The sequence below is a fragment of the Struthio camelus genome, chromosome 2 (assembly GCF_040807025.1).
Source record: "Struthio camelus isolate bStrCam1 chromosome 2, bStrCam1.hap1, whole genome shotgun sequence".
Lineage (NCBI taxonomy): Eukaryota > Metazoa > Chordata > Aves > Struthioniformes > Struthionidae > Struthio > Struthio camelus.
The window spans coordinates 42,507,045-42,530,420 of NC_090943.1; the positions used below are offsets into that span (position 1 = coordinate 42,507,045).

The following is a 23,376-nucleotide window of genomic DNA, read 5'->3' on the forward strand; positions in this document are numbered from 1 at the left end:
AATCCAATCACATTCAAATTTACAGCACACATTTCAAATCATATATCTGTTCAGCAGATGCTAGCAGTCCCGCAAGTAAGTGGATGGAACTCTCTAGGAGATTTTAAAAGAGTACCACCAACTTCTGGAGTTGCTTATGTCTTGCACATAAACTCAGGTTTGTGTGCAAGGCAATTCATTTGCACACTGTGACAGATTAGGGTCTGCACATAAGCAGAACACTAACTACTTAGAACTTGAAGTAAAAGAATAAGTGCTTAGTGAGTTTAGACATCTTTTGGCAACACCTGCATTGATTTACATCTAGCTTGTTTAGTGATAAAGTGACATTAACGATAATGTAAGCAGATGAGACAAAATAGCATTGTAATGATAAACTTCTGGATAAAGGTATACTTACTATTTAGACAGAGCAGAGAAAGGTATAATTATAGAACTTCATAAGGAAGCTGCACAAATGTCTGTAGAAAACCCTACACTGTAGAAAACACACCTAATCTAAAAAGGATACTGGATCCTAAAGCAACACCTATATTTAACTTCATAGTATCTGTAAGATCAATTTACTCCATGCCCTGTTGGCATCTTTCATTGATAATGTGCAAAATCATCTATACCATGATGATACTCAGGTATGTTTGGGACGTGCTAAGAATGCATATCCAGGGGGAAAAATAAATCCAGTAGATAGTTTTCTATTAAAGGTCTACATTCTGCAACAGTTGAATTGATTATTTCATCAATTCAGTTGATTTATCTTAACTTCACAAATTACTTCACCAGTGTAAATACTAGTATGTTTACAATGAAGATTGCTTTTGATGCCTTACGCTACTTGGAAGGTGTATTCTCTAGTTTACAAGGTCATAATGTTGTTTGTTTTCTTTTGGAGAAGCCCCTTAGCAAAGAAAATAGTATTCTATATTCTGCCTAAGCAACGTTATTAAGTATAAATACATTTATATACGTGAGTAATCTCAAGCTAATGTGACAGTGCATAGGTATAAAATATGGAACAAAATTGGACTAGGACATAAAAGAAGCATAAGGGACTACTATATTAGCTGATGTTGATTTAGACTTATAAGGTAACATTCTGGGATCTGCTCCCAAAGAGGCGGATGAGTATCCTCCAAGCTTGCCCACGGATCAAAATCTACACTGAAGCTGGGTCCTCAGAAGGCTCCTTAACTGCCAATTTTACAAGGCCATGTATCCATGTACTCAAATGTGCACCTAGGAGTTTCCAAACTGATGATCTGATACCTACCCAAAGGAGCCTTTGAGTAGCCTTGCTGGACTACACTAGCTTGGTTCTGCTAGTGTAGACTGTAGTGCTAGCAGAGCCTGTGCTTCTGCATTTCAGTCACTTGGTGGCCATTAATGGAAGATTATGACTGACACTACAGCAGACTGCCAACAGTAGTTAAAATACTAGCAGACGTAGAAATTGAACTTCTCTGTCAAGACATGCAGCCCCTTTTTAAAAAAGAAAACGTGAGAAAACAGGTCACAAGCAGCCAGCAGCAGCAAATGTCATCATTAATACATTTTCCAGTGGAGATCAAAAGTCAATCAACAAATGGAAAAATAACTGCTTTCTAGAAAGGCAATTGCATTACAACAGTTCACTAGTGAGGTAAAAACTCTTTCAGCTGTTTATTGAGGGAAAACAGACACGTTTTCCCATTTAGACATTCAATACAGTCTGCTGTTAGCAAAGGAAAGAAAAGAGCCTATCCCACAGCTAAATGTACAAAAGCTTAGAAAAGCACTGGAGTTCTTGGCCACATTTTAGTTGTACGACATTCACTATATAATCCAAAGGGAAGTTCAGATACCTAAGAAAGGAACTAACAAAAGATAGTTCACTGAGGAGAAGAGGTTTCAGCCTTAATTCAACTTCTTGAAGTTCATTAGGTATTAACTTTAGGGATAACAGAGGCACATATTTCTTCTAAAGATCCTCAGATAACAGTGCTTCTCCTGGAGCTGGGCACCAAAGCCAGCAAAGCTTCTTTCTTACATAAAGTGAGAGAAACTTCAACATGTCCCAGATTCCTATTCCTATTGTGACTGCTCAGCTGGTTACCCAGCTTCTTCATTCCCTCCCCTAACCTCACTTTTCAGTTTCAGCCTGAATGAGAACCAAGCTGGTAACCAGGACTTTCCCTCCTGTTTGCTACTGCAGGGCGGAGTGGAATAGGACTACTTGCTATCTCCCCGTGAAAGCTGTTCCACTTAGTCTAGATATTCACCGAACATAAAAATGAATGACTTTGATTATAGTTCAGCACTAGGTGAGAGAGTTATGGTTCAAGTTCTCACTCCTGTAAACATGCAGTTATGTAAGCAACAGTTTCAAGATTAAGTGACCCAACAGCATGGCACATTTTCTGAGCTGGCAGATTCAAAGGCCTGCTCCAGATTAGGTCGAGTGAGAATTTAAGACAGTGCTCTATCTTACAGGTGTGCATCTTTCTTTTGTGGTACTATAGAAACCCAGTGCAGTTCTTCCAATTTATTTCTCTGAAGACTGATCAGATGAGTATGTATGTAAATATTCAGCATTTTTTTCAGAGGCATTTCTCTGATACAATCATACATAACCACTGAAATAAACTAAGGAGCCTAGTAAAAAATACTTCCTAGTTTTCTGAGATACTCAGATGGCCAAAAGTTTACATTACTACACTGCCTACCCCTTTGTCATTGTCTGTATCCTACTACATATTTAGTTCTGTATCATTTCAATGCAACTTACATGAAAAGAGCACGGAAATACTTCCATTTTGATTCCATGTGCAACAACTAAATCTGGATCATTTAAAATGTATCCAAGTTAAACTATGCAAAAATATCCAAATTTTAGTCATTCTATTTCTCTCATAATTTGCAGGGTAAGCAAGTGTACATGTAACTCCTCATTCAAATATACAGAGACATGATTCTTGTGCTCAGATACACAGGACATAGCTACAGCAGGGCATGCAAACTGACTCAGGTTTTTCTTTCTTCTCATGTCCCCTGTTCTTTCCATGCTTGACTCAGCTCTTGAGCCACACCACATAGCTGTATTAACCACACAGCAGCATTAGTTAAAGCTAAGAACAACAGTCAGAAGCAGAGCTACACTGTTGTGGCTATCAGGCCTCCAGACCACAGCTTGTCTGGTCAGCCCAGAGCACAAACGTGGCTCTGCTTTTGCCCTTGTAGAGATGGTCTCAGATGTCCAAACATTATCCAGAAACATGGATTTGTATTTATAAGCATTGATATTTATAAACAGCAAATACCAAGAACGAGGCATTGCTTAAATTAGGCATTGGAGGGGGGAAAGGGCTCATTTCATATTTTACCACATCTGCCCACAACTGCAATATGTAAATCAGTATCTTGATCAGAGTATTCACAGACCTATAAACTATTTCTCCCATTCAGCTGAAAAAATAAACACAAGGAATTTGGCCAAGTTTTGCACTAGAAAATTACCTTCTATTTAGCTGCACATTGGAACAGTTGGCGGAAACTCAGCTATTTTTAAATTTAGTTTTCTAGCTGCAAGTGCTTAAAATACTCTAAGCGTTAGGCACTTAATTCAGATCAGTGAAAATGCATTCAAAAGGATATTTTACTCTTTTGTGGAAGAGATTCATCCAACAAAATGAACATTCCTAAATACATTTATTTTCCACATCACTTAAAGAAATTTTGTAATGAGAATATTTTAAACATCTCTCCATCAACTTCTAGCTGCTAAAAAAAAAAATCAAAATCATTCTTCTCTGAGGAGAGGGAAAAAAAACATATTCTTCTTAAGGAAAACAGATTTCTTAACACTAAATTCATACACAGGATGGAAATTGTAATTTTATAATCAATGCCAACCAAAGAAATTTGGTAAAGAATTTGATCACTCCTACAGTTTTACATAGGGAATGTACTGAGAATGTTGAATTTGTAGCTTTAGAACTCATATGCCTTGCAATAATTCAAAATATTTTCTTTAACAAGTTCATAACTGCACTAGCACATGAGAAAAATGATTTTTCAATAAGGCTATCCCCATAGTTTGCTGTAAAAAACATCCTTGAATCCAAGATAAGTGTGGCAAAAATTAATGTCATTTATTAATGATGAAAAATGACTGTTCTACCCATTTTATATTTTTTTATATAGTTAAAATCTCAAAGTTGTGAAAAAACAAAGAGTTTTTTCTAGACCACTAACACAAAGCGAACCCATCCTTTTCTCTACTGTTTGTACAACAAATATTTTCATTCTAATATTGACATTTCCTAGCAACTCTGACTTCGTTGCTTTTGTCTCCCATTCTGCTCTTGTAATATGATGACTGTAGAGTTCTCTCTAGACTAATGTTTTTTTTCTTTTAATGTTAGCTTAATGGTTGTTGACAGATGAAGATTAAAAATGGCTGATGCTCTAAAGCTTACGTTAATTAAGTGGGACCTAAGGCATACATAGGGCCTACACACTGTGGTAGCTCTTCTGCACTTTTCCTTAGTGGAAAGGCATCTCAGACACTTAAAGGAATCAAGAGAGGAAGCAAGGAAGTGTAAAAATTGACTATGCAAAAGAAGCTGACTTAAGTTTTGAATAAAAAGGTATTGCTACACCATGGTAGGAAACAACCATTATCCAGTTAACTCTCTAACAGGCATTTCAAAACCTCTATCAAAAAGGTCTGTTTTTCTAATATCTAAATGTAAATCTCTGACATGTAGACTCACCATTATTTCTCCTATGTTTAAGAGACATAAGAAAAAGCTAGTTGCCACACTCTCTTTCTAAAAAGAATTTGCACTGTAAAATTACTTTTCCAGCACATCTCAGCAAACCAAATTCCCTCAGTCTTTCTTTACTCTTCACATCTTTTAGGACTCTTCCTTGGCAACATTTTCCTTTGGATGGTCTTTAATCTGTTCAGAACTTTTAAAACTCAAATAAAGTATGTGATCTTACGTTACATAAGCCTAATCAATTATTAGAGGCTAGAAGCCACTTCCTGTGTCCAGTTTAAAAAAAAAAAAATTGCTGTTGATATATCCTAGGAGCATGATTAATGCATGCAGCCTGTGATTTAATGAAATTCCCTAGACCCTTTTCTATAATACTCTACATAGGCAGTTATTCCTTATTTTATATTTATACTCATACCTCTGACATTTTCTCTTCAAAAGCAATATTTAACATTTATCTTTGTTGAATTTCATCTTAGTGATATTTAAAAGTGAATGTGAACTCCATTTAGCCATTAAATATAAACATAGAATAAAAACAGGTTAGGACAGGCCTCTAAAAAGACTGATTTGAAATGTCCTCCCAGAATGACAGCAAACCATTGATCGTAAACCATTCCAATCAGGTGTGCATCCAATTCACAGTGATTACATTGGGTCATATTTTTTTTGTTGGCTTAGGAGAATGTCATGCGGATGATAACTTCCCAGTAGTCTTTTGACAAGATGTATCTACAGTTTCTTATCTATAGAGCCACTTATTCAGTTGAAGAGGAGAATTAGATTGTTTTGCTGTGATTTACTCCTGATAAGTTTATGTTGTCTGTTCTCTTAACTATTTTGTTAGAGGGTTATAGAAATTGTTTGCTTAATAGTTTTCCCTGATATCACCACTAGGATCACATACGACTCCTCATTATTTCTTTCAACAGTAGACATTCATTTTTTCCTCTTCTCCCAACCACCTGGAACTTTCCTGATTCACAATGACTCTCAAAGTCAGTAGCAAGCCAGTCAGAGTTTGCCTCTGAAAGTTTCTGAAGTCCTTGAAGCAGCAATTTCCAAACTTTTTTATATACCACCATCACGGTGACACTGTGACTGGTCCTGATTCTCCTAACCTGAAAGCAACATCCACATACAGCTATGAAGAGCCATAGAATTACTATTATCATTGCAGTTTGGAAAACCCTTTTTCTAGGCAGAATTTCATAGGGGTCCTGTTAACTTGAATGTATTTCTCCAGGAACAGTGATAAGAGAGGAGCATTTTTACCAGAAAAATGTAACATTAAAAAAACTAAAATGTTGGAATATATAATGAACAAAGAAGCTAATTTAACTAATAGTGTTAAACAAAGCAGTAATCATCATCTTACATTACACAGATTTTTTTCATCACTTTTATGGAAAGATTTAAATACAATCACCTCATTTCCTACTAAACTACATGGAAGAAAGTATCCAATTAAACTTCACAACAGTTTAATACTGAAATGCAGAGGCCATTTGGAAATGGAAAATACATCTACTAAAACTTATATTTGTTACTATAAAATCCATACCTTAAAAAAAAAAAAAAAAAAGAGAAATCTTTTCTAAACTCTTTTGAAAAATACTCCTTCTTTGTAACAAAGTCTCCTAAAAGATAACAGAGCATTGCTTTTGATCAGCACCAGAAGAAGAAATAAACAAAAAAACAAACCTCCTTTCTCACTATTTCAAGCCAATTCTGTGGAAATCCCAGTTTCTGTATCAGGAAACATTACACAATATTCTGCAGTACCTTTTTCAAGTCCTAGAAATGCTTAAGGTAGCATTCCTGCTACACTTGGGATCTCACAGAATGTTTTAAAGCTGCCTGCTCAGCACAGTGTTGAGCCGTTTGTACAACTAGCCGTATAGCCTAGCAGTAATAAATGAACCCCTGAAAAGAGAATAGCCTTATCAGCAGACAAGGAATTAGTCCTTTCACGCAGCAGGAAGCTCTGCTCCTTTCAATTTTTGTTTCATAGGCTTAAAATTTCTTCTGATATTAATTCCTCTTCATTCGTACTTCATGAAGCATTGTGACATTGTTACCGTCACTGATGCAATCATTTCCTGGTACACCCGCTTATTTCAACGTGCTCAAGAATCTCTGTGTGAAAAGGATAACATAAATATACGTGTAGTATAGCATAGTGTAGATAGTAACAGTAATAGTATTCTACGTAAGTACTTGAGTATATAGTAATATATGTAGATACATAGTAACTAGTAATGGTATAGATATTATTAATAATATGTTTTTGGAGGCCTTCCAACCCTCTTTTTAATCCAGTAAGATAAGCAGTTGGTAAAATCCAGAGAAGTTTTTAAATGTAATTGCTGTGTCTATTAACAGTATTAGATCAAATAGATTTTACTAAATGAGGGTCAATATCAAAGTTTAGCATGAAAGCTTTAGACATGAAACTATCAAACTACTGAAAACTATTAAAACATACATCAAAGGCCAATTTATCAGGTCAGTTCTTGTCACTGTGCAAGAACGAGTTCTTGAAAAAGCAACACCCCAAGAGCTAGCTTATATATCAAAAATGGTATCTGGGTGCTAGAGCAAGTTGTAATCAGTCCTTGTGACAATCCTGAATTCGTATTGACAGTGGGATTGATTTTTTTCTTATATTGCCTCAATGAACTAGCAAGAGAAACATTTTAAGGAAAAATTAAACCTTTAAAAAGCTTTTTTGCAATTAGAAATGAAGGAAAAAAAAATGGGCCAAACTAAACAAAGATGGAGGGAGGGGGAGGGGTCCTACAACATGTCACTCAAGAGCCTCCTCCTCTTCACCATATTCCCTCCAGGGGCAGGGTAATCATTACAAAACTATTACACCATATCATGGATTTGAATCTTAATTCTGGGAATAGAAAGGATTTACAGGAGCTGTAATGGAGCTTCCTGCTTTCTTTCCTTCCATCGTAGGGTTTCTTGTCCTGTGGAAGATGACAATGCACTCAAACACAGCCTGAAGTGGTCTTCTCAATAGATTTTCTGCAACTGTCCTGTCAGAAAAATTCACACTGTATGTCTGATTACAAGAAAATTAATTTGTGTAGCACACATAACTGGTTGCCTCTTTACTGCACGGCAAAGAAAGTGCCTCTGAATTAGCCTTTTCTCTTTCTGATAGGTGGTTTATTTTTCTGAAGATAAATGTGCAGTCATGTATTTTCAACAGAATACTTTCACTAGCATCGCTGTGAGAAACTGTGTATGTTTCAACAGAAACGATGGTTTTTTGACCTAAGATAAATGGACTAGCAAAGTTCATTTGCCCTTCTATAGATTCATTTCTCTTTATTACAAATAATTGACTGATTTTAACTTTCTCTTAAGAAGAGTTAAAAAAAAAAAAAAAAAGGCAACTGCATTTAAAATGATGAACTAGTCATTTTGATGCTTGAATTTGGTTCTCGTTTCCCAAAATATCCCTATGATGTCACAAAGGATGTCCTTATGCAGATCTAAATGTACTTCAGAAAACAAATTCAGAACCTGTGAATCTGATCCCTGCTCACAACAGCAGTTTTGGAGAGATTAAAGACATTCTTTTCATGTAAAAAATTGGACTTTATCAATGGTTTCAGCACTTGCATTAGAAAAGAAACATTACATATAAAATATAATTCTTCCTTTCACACACGCACCAGAGTAACTTATGCTGTGGATTACTGCCTCTTGGAAAGACACAACCTTATATGCAATATCTTTCATGCATAAACATTGAAGCAATTTAGAGGTAACAAGTGGGCTTGAGAGCTTCCAGTCTTTGGTTCAAACTAAAGTCAGTATGAAGAATTTTTCGTTTTATTTTGTGTTTTTAAATAGTAGTCTAGACCTGCATGCAACTGTTGCTTGCATCTGACAAATTCAGGCACATGTTTCTTTTATTTTAGCATGAAGACCATAGTATATTTCACGTTTGTATTTCTGAACCAGTTTTCACAAGGCCTCGTTTATATGCAATTCATCGGTATAAAACTGCCATATGCAAGTGATTTATGCATTAAGATATTTTAATGATTCATCAAGAAGCTAATGACATCATATTGTCACTCAGATTCATCTCAGGTCTGACCCTGAAGCCATTCTTTATATACAGAGTATCATTTAAAGACAGGTGAATTCTGCCTATGATGATTCCATCATGTATTTTGATTGAGTTGATTTAATTATTTCAATATGCCACAGCTGGTGTAACATGTAGCTGCAAAAAGGTAAATGGATGACCTACTTACCACATGTATATTAGTAGATTATATCTCCTTTAAGTAAAGATACTCTGCTATGCAATCCATGCTGATGTCCTTAGAAGGAAAGAAGGTAAAAATGTATTTCAGGAACGTCTGCAAAATGAATGTACTGCATAAATAAGTATTGGGGTATTTTGCTCTGCCGTAACAGGTGACAACTTTAACTCAAGAAGTCTCACAATTAAGTAGAGATATGAAGAATGTGATGCGCCTTCTGGAGAACCTCCTGACACCACAGAAGCCTCCAGGGGTCTGTGCAGTGCATGGCCTGTCTAGGAGCCCTACCATGGGGAGCCTGCAGACTCGAATGACTTGGACTACACATCAACCTTGCACGCACATGCAAGCTGGGAACATTGCTTGCACCAAAGCACAACTTTGCCGTGGTAACGCATTATGTGACATTTGGGATACAGATCTATCTTCTGTAGGTAGCAGTCCCCGAAGAACTGAATCCAACATTCAAAATTCTATAGACAGTGAATTTTACTATACTTCAGGCCTTGAAAATTCACCCTCCCAGTATCAGGTAATTCAGAAAGATAATCTGCAACTTTTAAGATGCACCTCTCCACATTCAGACACTACCTTGACTCCTCTTCAGTCTATTTCAGCAACTCTTTCTTCTTCAGTATGTTCCTCATCAGAGACATCACTACACCTCGTGCTCCCCAGCCGATCTGAGGAAGGTAGCTTTAGCCAAGGAGCAGTCAGCTCTCTGAGCCTCGAGAACCTACCAGGATCTTGGGACTTTGAAGGAACAACAGGAACAGTTTCTGCACGAACCTCAGATTTCCCATTAGACATTGTGACAAGCACAAAGGTTGTTAAAGATAACCAAGCCATAGATGTATAAAGAGAAAAAGTTAAATGGTACTCAAAGCATGTTCCACAGCTGACAGTTTTAAATTCATAGAGTACTGCACGGCTGCTTTGTTTGACCTTTTCTCTAGCAATTGTGGAGACCTAAAAAATATGAAAATTCAGATTTATAGAAAGAAAAGGTATTGCTGGTTCATACTGTAGGGAAAAATTTCTAGATTCTAGAAGCATGTTGAAAAGCATTTTGTATACAGAGGTAACTTACTGGTCTGTTTGGCAGACTTTTGTGATAGTCGAAAGACCCTGAGGGTCAGAGCAGCTGGAAGTCTGGGACAAAAGAACTGTCATGGGCAGCTTTTGTTCATCGAAGCAAAGATTTTTCCCTGAGTGTCTGACGGTTGTTCCCAAACAATATCTATGGCACTGTTTGCTTCAGGTGATCATGGGTCCTGCTGGTCTGTTTGTCAGTTCTGTGAAGGCAAAGGGACAATTATCGCTGCATGTCTTCTAGACAATCAACCAAATAGAGTTGGTAGAGAATGGTTAGTTGTTGCACGTTTCTTGTCATGTAAATGAAACCTCCTAATTTATCAAAAAAATACTATTTTTTTAAACTTGCTATGAAATATGTACTTTAAAACTATTTAAAATATTTATAAGGACAGTAAGAGTTTGTTCTCGTTTTGGTAAAAGCTTGCAGTTTTAACAAGAGATGCACTACCATCATGTATTATTAGATCAAAACTATTTATTGTTAAGATGATGTAGTTTACAAATGGATTCCCTTTTATGTGCATGCAATCTGGAATGAATGTATTCATGCTGGTGGAATACAAATAAAAATAAGGTATTATTTTATTTAAAAAAAAAATAAAATACCTGGAATGTTGTATCCTATACTAAGTCAGCTATCAATATTTAACATGTGAATTATTATACTGATAACAGTCAGTATCCTTGGTTTGCATCTTAGTGTTGTAGTATTTCTATTAAGACTAAGTCGATGTTTTACACTGCATCTCTATTCTGTCATTTTAAATGTGGCTAAAAAATTAAGAGGGATGCAAACCATTGAGTAAACTGCAAGAGCAATACTAAAGGAGAAAATTAGGATATTATAGTCAGAAATAAAGAAAAAAGTTTTTTAAAAAATTAATTTGATTAGTTTTACTTGCAAAACTAAAAATTAGCTTTGACTTTTAACACTCCCCTCTTCCCTGCTCCCCAAAAAGAGAGATTATAGCTTTGGCAAATTATTTGATCTAGAACGTAATTTAATGTTCAGAAAAGAAATGATGTTTTTCAGTACTTAGAAATTTATATAGCTCCAGTACAAACAGAACAACTGTTTTGCGTTGAGATTTTGATTTATGTATTTAAAGATGCACAGCATGCATATTTGCATGTCCTTTTTGAGGATTCCTAGAAAACACATTTATATCCCACAATAAACTTTTTAAAATGAAGACCTAAATTAAATTACATTTAATAATTGAAACCAACTGGCAGTAGTTATCAAACTAAAATTTTTTACTGACCACAAATTTATAGTCAGCTTCCTAAAGAGTTCTGTCTGTGTAAAAGCTTCAAAGTCTGTGCTTATGGCTAAAATTTTTCATGTACACAGGAACACAAATCCCAGCTGATACTCTGTGCCTGACTTGTGTCCCTTCACATCATTTTTCCCCACTGGTGCAAATTAAGGACAGACTGTCAGCTTTCATTTTGAGCTGCCTAAATTTTGTCAGTGTGCTACAACTTCAACATAAGAGTTTATATATAGCTGCCCCCCACCTCTGACATGAACTAGAGAAGCGCTCACTGAATACTGCCTGCCACCGTCTTTAGCAGTCTGCTGCCATACGCATCCCCACCAGCGCAGGGAAGAAGGGCAGAGCTAGGGAGGCCACATGAACCGGCCCACATGAACACAGCGCATCCCTGGCCATACGACAATATTTGAGTAACCCTGGGCCAGCAGGGAAGACTTAGCATCACATGGGCCAGACTCTCAGTAGCAATAAGTCACCCGCCTTCCTCACCGCAGCCAGCAGAGCCCCTTGCCTGTGCTCTGAAGAGAAGTATCTAGAAAGGCTAGATACTAGGGTTTTGTTTTTTTTTTTTTTTTAAAAGGATTCACCAGTATACGCAGCATAGCTGTCTGCAAATCTCAGTTCTTCACTGCATTCTCACGCTTCGCAAGGTAACCTGGCCTAAAACTATTGCACCAGTAAAATGCGCAAGCTAATCTCAGCTCGCCGTATCCCAGCTCTTGACTGGAGGTGTGCAAGTATAGTCTTTGTCTACCATGCTCAGTTCCCAATATCAGTTAATAATTTCCACTTGGTATAACTATATACTATATAGGCTGGGAGCAGTGCTTGCACTCTCTTTTTATAAGCAGTACATAAATCATTATATATATATGCTTTAGAGGTGTTTATTTTTCTCACATACACTCCTTCACTGTCTCAGTGCTAGTGTAGTGAAAGCAAAACTTGCTGTTTTCTTTTGCCATTTTTTTTGTGCTAGTTTAAAATAAAGTTCAAAAAAATTCAGTAAAAAAACCGCTTTGCATAAATAACCATAGTTTTACTGTTGTACCTTTAATTGTAGAGTGAAAAAAAATGCAAGTACGATAATTGAGCAGCAATAAAACTAGGCAATTTGTCATAAGTAGCTCCTTGTTTTTGCATGTGTCAAGTATAAGCACGCTCTAAACAAAGCTGAACAAACTCCATGCCATTTATATTTGTTTTAATACCAAAGAATAGCTGTTATCTAGACTGCAGAGAGGTTATAAAATGCACATCATATGGGTGAGAGTACCACCTCCCAGAGGAAAGCTGAAGGACCTTCGCACAGGACAAGTGTTAGCTCCAGCTTGAAACCAAGTAAGTAAAGAGCAGCAAAATCAAAACCTGGATTTGAAGAGGGTTTCTATTCTCTGGTCAGCTTTTGTTTGAAACTAGTGCAACAAATAACAATTTTGGAGGTAAAAATGACGACTCATAGGGACAAACAGGAAGGAACATGCATTATGGAACAACACAGCATTTCTAGGAGAGAGACATTATTAACGCAAGGAAATAGTTCCAAACGCAGCGTGGCCATAGAGGATTTTTGGGTTTAAAGCAGCAGCCATTGTAATGTTCAAATGTTCCTCAAAACACGCTCATGAGGGACATCAGTGCAAGCATCCCACACACTAGCATCCGGGAACTCAAATCAGGCAATTTACTGTATTCTTTTTTGCACTAAGCTTTAAACAAATAAAAAAAAAAGAAATCATTTTTGTCTCAGATTTGTTCTTCCCATCCAATTCCCCTCCACCTGATAATTTGCAATGTTTTCTTTCTTGCATTTCCCTTCACTATTATTTTTCTTGTTTTGCACAGTAACTGTTCTCTCTTCTGCTTGCTTATTTTCACACTCAATTTTACCCACTCTCTCTTCTCCCTACTTTTTTTTTTTTTTTTTTTTTTTTTAAGGCTTAAGTTCCTTTCTAACCCATTCTCTGATCTATCCACTTAACATCACCGTCAAACTTGGTCATTTCTTTCCTCATTTCCTGCCCAGTTCACTGCAAAGAAACATATCTTAACCAGCTACTAATGAACCAAGCAGTTACTGAACACAATCACATAGTAAGACATCAGATTTGCTCTCTCTCAAGATTCAGGCAGTAAAACACCAATGTCTTACCAATATCTCACGCACTATTATCTTCACAATATGTTGTAGTTGCCTCCATTGACTTTCCAAAAAAAAACTAGGGTCCCTCATTAATTTACCTCTGTTTTCTGCCTTGATGCATTTGGATGCATTTCTAAAGATATGCATTTGTGTTGTGTCCCTGATAACTAATAGATTCAATTTAAGATACGGAGTTCATCACAAATCCTGCAAATTCCCATCTTCTCTCACAAGTCATATCCACTTCTTGAGATAACCCTGCTTTGACCCATCTGCCAGTTAACTGCCATAAATAATTTAGTCTCTAATTAGTCCATCTGTTAACTGCATATGAGATTTCAGAAGATTTCATTGTATGAGGCAGATTTGTAACATACTGTGTCAACAGCCTCACCTGGTAGCTTGTAAAGAAACTGTGTCTTTCCCAAATGATGCTTCTGGCTGAACTAAATTGTTCTTAATGTTTCCAGTGTTTTCTCCGGTTAGCCTAAAAGCCTGTCCCTGTGGAACACACTGCAGATATTTAATGCTATTGGACCTACCACAAGAAGTTCATAGTCACGTTCTCATCTTCTAGAAAAACAGAAAAATGGTTCCAATAACATACTTCAATATTAAAAAAAGAATAAGCTTATGTTCCATTGCTGTGCAAATTCCTAGCTTGGTGGTAAGAAAAGGCAAAAGGCTGGTGCTTGGTTTCCTGACTCCATCCCATGACTCAGTAACAGGAAGGCACATAGCAGTCCCCAATTCCAGCAATTTGCATGATCTTCACCCAGAAAATCAGACAATGGAACACAAGAATCCTAAGCCCACGTTGCTCAGTATCTTCAAATAGTCAAAAATAGTCATATCCATATTCCCTTAAGAAAAATGCATACCTGCAGCTTTGTTAGATGATCTCACAAACAAAAATCAGTCTTATCCCTTCAAAATGAAAATAAAAGTCATTTCATCATTCCCAGACTGACCTCCCCTGCACATCATAAGCTTCTGCTCACACAGTCCCTGCATTTCTCCTGCCACACACAAACAAACAGTGGCAACAACAACGACAAGAAACAGCAATTTCCTGCTTCCAAAACACAAAGCAAATGCCAAAGATCTGATCCTCTTATTTAAGGAAAGTTATGTTCTTTAAACAAACTAATGAAAATCAGATTTTATTTTATATCTACCTTGATACCAGAAATCTCCCAGACTTTGGCAATCTCTCCAAAACCAATTTAATCAAGTGTAAGTGAGCTGAAAGATTAATTTCAGTCAAAACATAGAACAACAAAAGTTGTGCATGAGGAGAATCAATACTTTCACGTTCAAGATATTTTACTGTAAAATTTAGGATATAATCTTGCACTTATATCTTGATGGTATGCCTTAAGGGTTGGCACAAGAAATTAACACAAATTTATCCTTCCACAGTCCTTTATGAAGCTGTTAATTTTTGCCACAGTAAATCGAAAGTAGTCGCACATGATCAAGAAACAGCCCATTACAACAAAGGCAAATTAGAGAAAACAAAATAGCCAAGATTTATATCTTTGATGACATTAACTGTGCAAGTGATGTGCATTGCAATGGTAAACTGCTAGGATTAAACTAACTGAAGGATAAAATAACAATAGAATTAGTCTCATGTGTGATTAATGTTTCCACTAATTGGCTTTTGAGGATCATTTAAAAGAAATATTTAAAAGAAACTCAAGTTTTCCGATTTACTTACCCTATATGCTATGTTTTCAACCTCACACATTCAAAAAGTTCAGATAAGGTCCTCAAAAGTTACAGCCAAACAAAACTAAATATTTAAAATACATTATTTTTTTTACTTGCCTTTGAGCTGTTACAGTTGATTTTTCCCCAAAATCGTAAGGGTGCAAAAGTTTCTTAATGCTGTCATAAAGCACAACCGTAAGAGCTACTGCAGTAAGGAGGACACTCAGACACCACAGGCATCACAAAGAAAATGCTCAGGAGCAGGCAAAACTAGAATTTGCAGGGATTGTTATTCTAGGGTGTTACAAAATAACAGTTGAAGTATTAAGCAAATCAAAAAGAGACAAAATTTCCCAGGGAAACATGCAAAGATAAAGAGGGAATGTTTCAAATGAAAAACTCACAAGTCTTCATATTTAACAGTCCTTGCATCCTAAAAATTTAGAATGGTCAGCACAAGTTTCCAAAAATAAGTCCCGCTTATCTGCGCTTAAATTTCACCTTTATTACATATTAGGTGATTATATAAATCTGCTCAGTCCTGAGCTGTGCAATAACTATTCTGATTCCTTATTTTTAGTACAAATTTCTACCTCTGGTCGCCTTATACAGTTAAATGGAATGTGTCTTTCTTCACTTGCCCGTAATAAAATGCAAGATGACAAATTGTGTTCAATTACAATTCAGATATTTGCAGAATTTTGTCTTCATGAGGATGATTTTAGTTGATGCTTAAAAAAGAAAAAGTTAACCACTCTGTGCACAAACAATCAAATCCCACGCACTGTTTTCTTTTTGGCTCTGCAGTCAGACACAGAACAAAAACAGCAGCACCATGAGACAAACTAGAACCACATGTCTCAATAGGTGGTAGCTTTAAAGACTAATTATGCTCCCTTAAAGGCCAGTATTGTCAATCATTTACTTCCTGAGTATCCTTCCACAAAATTTTAACCTTAACACACACATCTGGTACAGCTCTATTTTCTTTCCCTCTACATAGCACTCATTCACAAAAACACATATCACAGTCTTACTGGGGAAATTTCAACATTATTTCAGTAACGGCGCAAATAGCTGTTAAACAGATTTTTAAAGCCTGTAGAAAGTGAAAATTGTATGAGCTTCTTCTATTGGACTTTTTTAATGAAAATGGCAGAATAATTGTAACTATACAGATTAAATTTTTTTCTTCTCTCTCACATCAGTCTGAAATTATTTTCCAAGAGCAAATGACAAGGTTCCCTTCTGCCCTTTGTCTGCAATGAAATCTAATAGGTGTGAAAAAAGAGTCACTCTCAGAAGGTTATGCTGTCTCATAAAGGTATTTTAAAATATTGTTCTTCAGCCATGTTTGCCAAGCAGTTACTGCAGGTTTAAAAAAAGTCATCACCTGCTCATTTTCTCTTGCAAGAAGTTACCAGTTTGCACTATAGATTGTGCCAGAGAATCCCAGATGAGTATGTAGTACACTAATAGCTACTGAAACTTCCACCATATCGGGTTTAGGCAAACCTTTTCTCCTGTTTCCCCTCTAACAGGTGAAGACTTATTTTTAAAAGAAAAATACTGCTAAGTCTTTTGTAAAATATTATATTTTTAATATTCTTGATAATGTCTCCTAGGACTAAATTAACGCATAGGGACTTAATAGAGTGTTTGTATAATGAGTCACTAACAAAAATTAAACAGGAAAAATGTCAAAGGTCCCGGTGCATTTTTACAATACCTTCACTAGAGCATAGCACGTTTTTTTTTGAAGTATTAGCCAGCCTTCACTTCAAAAACAAAATCATATTTAAAAATAAATGGTATCATATGGACCTTGGTTTAGCAATTATTCACATCACGGTAGAAACTGGAGTGCCTAAAAGAGTCCAGGGGTCCATTGTGTTCAGCACAGTATAAAGGGATACATAACGCTCAGAAAGCTTTCCGCCTAACAAGACAAAGAGTGGTATGAAAAGGAGAAACAGAAGCATGAAAAATTTATCCAAGGTCCCACAGCAGCTTAAGGCTAGGGCAGGAACTGAACCCTCGACTACCCCTGCAGGGTCCCTTCTGCTAAGCTGTGTTACCTCTTAGCCACCGTTGTTCCCCTGCATTGAACGTGGAGGAGAGGCAAGCCGAGCCCTCCCAGATGAGACTATGAGGTCTAAAATCCTAGGCTGTGAAACAACCACCAGCTGTTCACAAAGGATTGTCCTAAACCGGCAGCTCCATCAGGCTCACCTCCGCACGTGTGGGTCAGCTATTTCTAAGCTCAGGGAATCCTTTTAAAACCGAGGTGAAACGTGTCTGGCACCACGCGGGGCACACGGTTTCCTGCCTTATGCAGCACCGCCATTTCCTTGCCAGCAGCGGTTTGGGAGTGCAGCTCCCTCAACACAGCCCTAGAAACACAGAAAGCTTTTCCAAGCATTAATGCTGAAGGAATTACACTCTATGCTTTGTATTTAAAAAAAAAAAAAAAAAAGTTACCTACGAACAAGACATATGGGAAGATTATCTATGTTCTGAACTATATAGTCCAGTACAGTCTCTGTAATAGGGCTTGTTAAGCATCTGAGAGCAGGTGCTTGTGTTATGCTAGACAGTTTGATAATTAATTAACCTTTTCAAGTGACTGTGCAAGCTGGAAAAAGCATAGCCTCTGAAGGACTTGCATAAACTTTGTATCATACATGCAAGCCTGAGTTAGGAAGAGAGGCAGAGCATCCCTCTTCTCCAAACTGATATTAGATGTACAATCACATCTAGACAATACCTGTATATGTTAGCGCCTATAAGGATAAATATTGTCTCAGTCAGGTATTTCAGAAGCACAAAGGCAGATAATGTGGCCTAGACGCACGCAGTACATCTACTAACACTGAACATACAGCTTTCCAAGAGTTACTGATGTCAGTGCTCCAAACAAAGGCAGTCAAAGCTTTGACAGACGTTTTATACCCTGCTTTTTCACTTCTTCTATGCCTTTTCACCCAATCATTGTGCAAGCAATAGTTTAAAAAAAAAAAAAAAAAAAAAAAAGACCCCAGACCCTATCTGAAACCATAAAAAGAAACAGGAGTTTGGGAAACAGTGGAATTCAAATTAAAAAAAAAAAATTTTTTTTTTCAAGTGTATATCTAATATTGCCTCCGAGTATAACCGTCATATAAGTTAATATACCCTGAGGCACTCACTTGGGTAAGAAAACTGGCAGCTATGGTCATGGGTTCTCCCCTTCCTCCCCAAAATCAGCAGCAAATCCACAGGATCCACAAACCTACAGTGCAGCAAACTCTAGTTTATCTGCGGAGATTTGGACTTATTCGCTGTCCCTGTGACTATAGCCAAAAACCCAGATACACCCAGACATGTATCTGGCTAGAAACATTGATGTGAACTGCAGCTTGAGCAGAATCAGTTACTTTAAAGAAAATAAGAACACAGCACTCTCAAACACGATAGCTTTTTAGAAGCAAAGTCCTCAGCATCCCTTTCAGGCACAAATACGTCGAACACAGCAGACTGGAAGTGGCATTGGAAGGGGGTGGGAGGAAGAGGTTGATCCAGCACACTGGGAATGTCTACAGCTCCCCAGACCCTACTTCTGAATCCACAGCTACGTGACATGTATCCTGGCAGAAAGCAGCTCTCTTGCTTGGGTCTTCTCTTGCTTCTGGTATATCCTGTTCTGAGCATGTTAGCAGGTGGAACAACAGTGGAGTACTCACGTTGTTATGCCTGGTCACTCACCCCAGTGTCACTTACAAGACCAGCTTTCTATTTTGCATTCTTCCTTTGAGTAATCGTTCTGAACTTCATTTGTGTTCCACAATCACGTTGCAGTGCTTCCAAGGAAACTAAATTAAAAAGCAGCATGCTGAAGTCTGAAAAAAAGATCACCAGCCCAGCTGAGGAACTGGAAAACATGCAGGAATGAGACAGCTTCTCTGCTGATGTGCACTTCCAAGTGAAATATACAACTGTGCTTGCCTGGGCTTGTAGATGATTATCCCATACATTTAGAATGATGTCACATATAAGCTCTCTCCAAAGATACTAATGCTTTCTTCTTTCATCCTAGAAGTCATTAGCTTTTTTTTTTCCACAACTGTATGGTAATGTCTGGCTATTCTTTGTTGCAGACTACCTTTATCCTCCCCTTTGTCATTTCCTTCTGCCCCCAAAATATGAGACTTTGTACTTTTCACTGTTCCTAAGTTAATACTGTTTCTTGAGTTATTAAAGTCATTCAGCTCTTCTTTAATGATCTTCAACATTTGCCTTTTCCTGTATCGACAGCATCTCTCAAATTGGTCCTCAATACATTTCATCAGCAGAGTAAATAATGCTACTATTCAATAAGGCTGACAACAAACCCCCAGGGAACACTACCATAATATCACTTCAACTCAAACCAAAGGTACATCTAAGCCCAAGGTCACCTTTAGTAAAAGATATCTAGGAAAGAATGTAAGTTTTAGAAGCTCACAGTGATATTTACCTGTAATATCCTTCTAGCACCTGGTGATGTTGATGAGGAACTTCCTAAGACATGGTATCTTTATAATTAATCAGTTGATCTTTCTTTCATGGAGTTAGGTGATCACTCTTTGAACTATGAAAGCTTTTAACATCCTGTAGATCATACGGAAGAGGTTCCATATCTCAACCACACATTGTTTTAAGTATTTCCTTTTATTTGTTTTAAGCAGAGTCCTTGCTACCTTCATCTGATGCTATTGATATTGAAGGAGACTATGAGCAATTATTCCCTATTCCCTTTTCCTTTAAATCATAAAGGACATGGGACTCAACAATATTCCCTTTTCAATTCTCTCTATTCCAGGCTGAAGCATCCTACTCCATTTTATCATTCCTTATATCAAATATATTTCACATCTTTAATCATCCTTCTTACCATCTTGCCTTTCTCTCACTTTTTGCATGCTTGTTATATGCTTTGGACAGAGTATTCAATATGCAAGCACCCATTTATATAGTGATTTATTTTGTTCTCTATTCCTTTTATCCAACATATATTTGCTTTTCTGACCCTACTGAATATTAAGATGAAATATTCATACACTCACCTGTTATAACCTCAAGATCTCATCTCTGTAGGGTCATAATCAAGTGAATCAATTTACATGTATCTATCAATTTCAGATTGAATTTCAAATACCACTTCCTTTCCTAGTGATTCAGTATCAGTGAGTATCTTCTGCAGTATTCAGTCAGTCCTTATGTTTATTGCCTTGAATAAATTCAATACTGTTCACAGACTTTGATAACTCCTTATTTATCTATTTTTCTAGGTTTTCTACTTTATATAACTTTAATTTGAAGAAATGCAAAGCCTCTTCTTCATTCATACCCTTAAACTACTTATTTCAACTAACTTCATTTGTCAAATGCATGTTCTTTCAGACATTTATTTTCTATTTAAACTCTCTACATGTGGTCACTTGGTCTAAGGTTATCTTCTACAATGTCCAGCTGAAGTCTAAAATAGACTTGATACCTGACTTAGCTCTTGTTCTTTCAGAGACTGTTTGGTGATGAAATCTGCCAGCTGTCATCTCTCAGGAATATTTTTTGCCTACCACTGTTAGCGGCATTTGTTCTCCAAACTATATTTAGGCAGTGGAAGTTTTCCACCATGTTCCCAGTTCTCCCTGTTTCTCACTAATAATAGTACTGAACTTTCTAGCTCTATCCGAGGCCAACGCGGAGAGTCTATAACAAGCTCCCAATATTTCTAGGACCCCTTGCCAGTTCTAAACTGAATTTTGAAAGGTAGAAGAGTATTTATTGTTTTATTTGCAGTCCTAAATGGCAGGTGCAGTAAGCAATCTTTTTTTCCCCTTACCTACATAATCAGACTATGACTTTCATCCAGACTTAACTTTCCTGAGTAAACTATTAATTCTTAATACTGATGTGTATCCGTTCTCACTTCATACTTCTCAGCTACTGTTTAGTTTAAAATCAGAGCGTGTTTACTTAGAAAAAAATCTTTTTTTCCCCATCTACAATGACAGCTTTTCTGATCCTGACCTTGTTTTGTTTTATTCTGTGTAAATTCTGTCATGCAAGTAACATCAGCATGAAATAAATGGCCTAGGCATGAGATAAAAATAATTTCATTGCTCTATTCAGAATTTCAGCCAAACATTGAAGCTGCTGATCCACACAGAGGTAGATATGTTATTTTTAAATTGGTGCCAAGTAAACCCTAATTTTATTATTTATTTTATTTATGTTAAGCCTCTGTTACAGACTTAATTTATGACACAAGTGCAACGTACTCTAGCACAATGTGCTTGGCAAATAATGATTATGAAAAGGCACTGCAGTTCTGTTTGTTATTGTTCTTATTAATAAATAAACAAGCCCTCCGAACAGCAGAAAATAAAACAGAGTAGCACACAATGATTCATTGCCAGCTGGGAAACAATTAACAAGAAAAACCTTTAAAATAGCAGCCAAAGCCGGAGTGTAACTGCAAGGGAGATTCCAAGGGAGAGTAAAGAATCGCCACCACCCCAGGACGAGGACTGCAAAAGCTAACTACCTATAGGTGTGACAGCAATCTGTAAGCATCATCCTGAAGCTGGGAAGGACACAAGATGGTTCCCAGGACTTAAGTTGTTAGAGTTCAATTCTACTCTTGCTGACACCAGTAACCAAAACAACAACAACAAACAACAACAAAAAAAATCTAACGGACAAAGCTCCAACATCCTTGTTTTCAATTCATAACCCACAGGAAGAAAATGACACAAAATCAAGACCTACTTTAGGTTTCCTAGTGAGTAGATCAGAAAGTAGTTATTTGGAAAGGCTTCCCGCAGGCCCCTAGGTCATAGTTTTCTTGATGTTGGGTTCTGCTATATAAATATCATCACCATAGTGTAAATGACCTAAATGTGGGAGAGAACATTTTTATTGGCATCCATAACTCCTCCTCTATTTTCACTAGAATTATCCTATGGCCAAGCAAAGGTTACCATAAAGAAAACTGTTTCTCTTATTCAACTTCCATTTCATTTCAGTCAAATTCTGTTTATAGTCCCTTTCTGTATTTTCTTTCTTATTTGTGCTTAGTATTTTCAAATATCTGTAAGGCTTATATTTGCCTGAACAAGCACCAAGTCCATTTATTAAATCTATATTAAAATACTCTTTAGAAACCTTCATAGCAACCATTTTTGCTCATGAAAAGCCCAACTTGCGTAATATAAATGCCTGCTGCCAAACAGCATGAGAATGAGAGAGACCTGCAGGCCTCCTTCAAGCTCCTTGGGGGAAATCCATGCCTATTAGGCTATTGTCAAGCTTAATTTGCATTCCAGTGTGTTAGCTTACATTTTCTTAAAGGCAGTCTTGTGATTTTCTACCTTTTTTTTCTCCTAAATCCTGGGTCACTCTGTTCCCTACCTTCAGGGCATTTTTCTCTTTCATATTTCTTGTTGCCCATAAGAAAAAGGTTGCTTAACCACACATTCTGCAGCCCACCAAACACAAACTCACCAACCTTCAGCAGGCTTTATGATTTCCTGCTAAAGCTAACATAGCCTTCAGTTCAGATAATAAGAGTGGTGTCTTTCGTCAGCTTTCTATTTGCACTTTAGGGTGCATGACTGAACTAGCAGTGATACTGATGTGCCTGTACTTAAAATATCCCTTTCATAAATAGCAGAATTAGACTTCTACTCAGATTGAGCTATTAGTACAACTTTTAGCCCATCAAAGATATATACAGTAATTTGTATGTCAGACATTTATTAAAAAAAAAAAAAAAAGGTTTTTGACAAATTCAGATGTTATAGAAGTGTGCCAGTTGCAGCTCACTGGGATTCTTCAGATTTCACTAGAAAACTTGGGGTTATTAAACCTGAAATGCCTTGTAGAAACACTCCAGTTGCCATGGATGTTTAACAAGACACAGACAGTTCCCAAGCAATTAACCAAATGGTCTCTGGGCTTCCCAAGTCTGTTCTTCTTAGGCTGCCCTACTATAGAGAATACCATAGGATTTCCACCTTTGTGTTACAAAACTGTGCGGACTCTGGAAATTGGGAAAC

General features: G+C 36.9%; 1 protein-coding gene across 3 annotated transcripts in view; it reads left to right on the forward strand.

The window, feature by feature from the left end:
• KCNH8 (potassium voltage-gated channel subfamily H member 8) overlaps positions 1 to 9,925 on the forward strand; it is a 207,044-nt gene extending 197,119 nt beyond the window's left edge. For all 3 annotated transcript variants that reach the window (XM_068935379.1, XM_009676395.2, XM_068935380.1), the window contains one exon: positions 9,213 to 9,925. In XM_068935379.1, coding sequence (XP_068791480.1) covers positions 9,213 to 9,917 — 705 coding nt within the window. In that variant the 3' untranslated portion in view covers positions 9,918 to 9,925. The remainder of the gene's footprint in view (positions 1 to 9,212) is intronic.
• Positions 9,926 to 23,376: the final 13,451 nt, after the last annotated feature.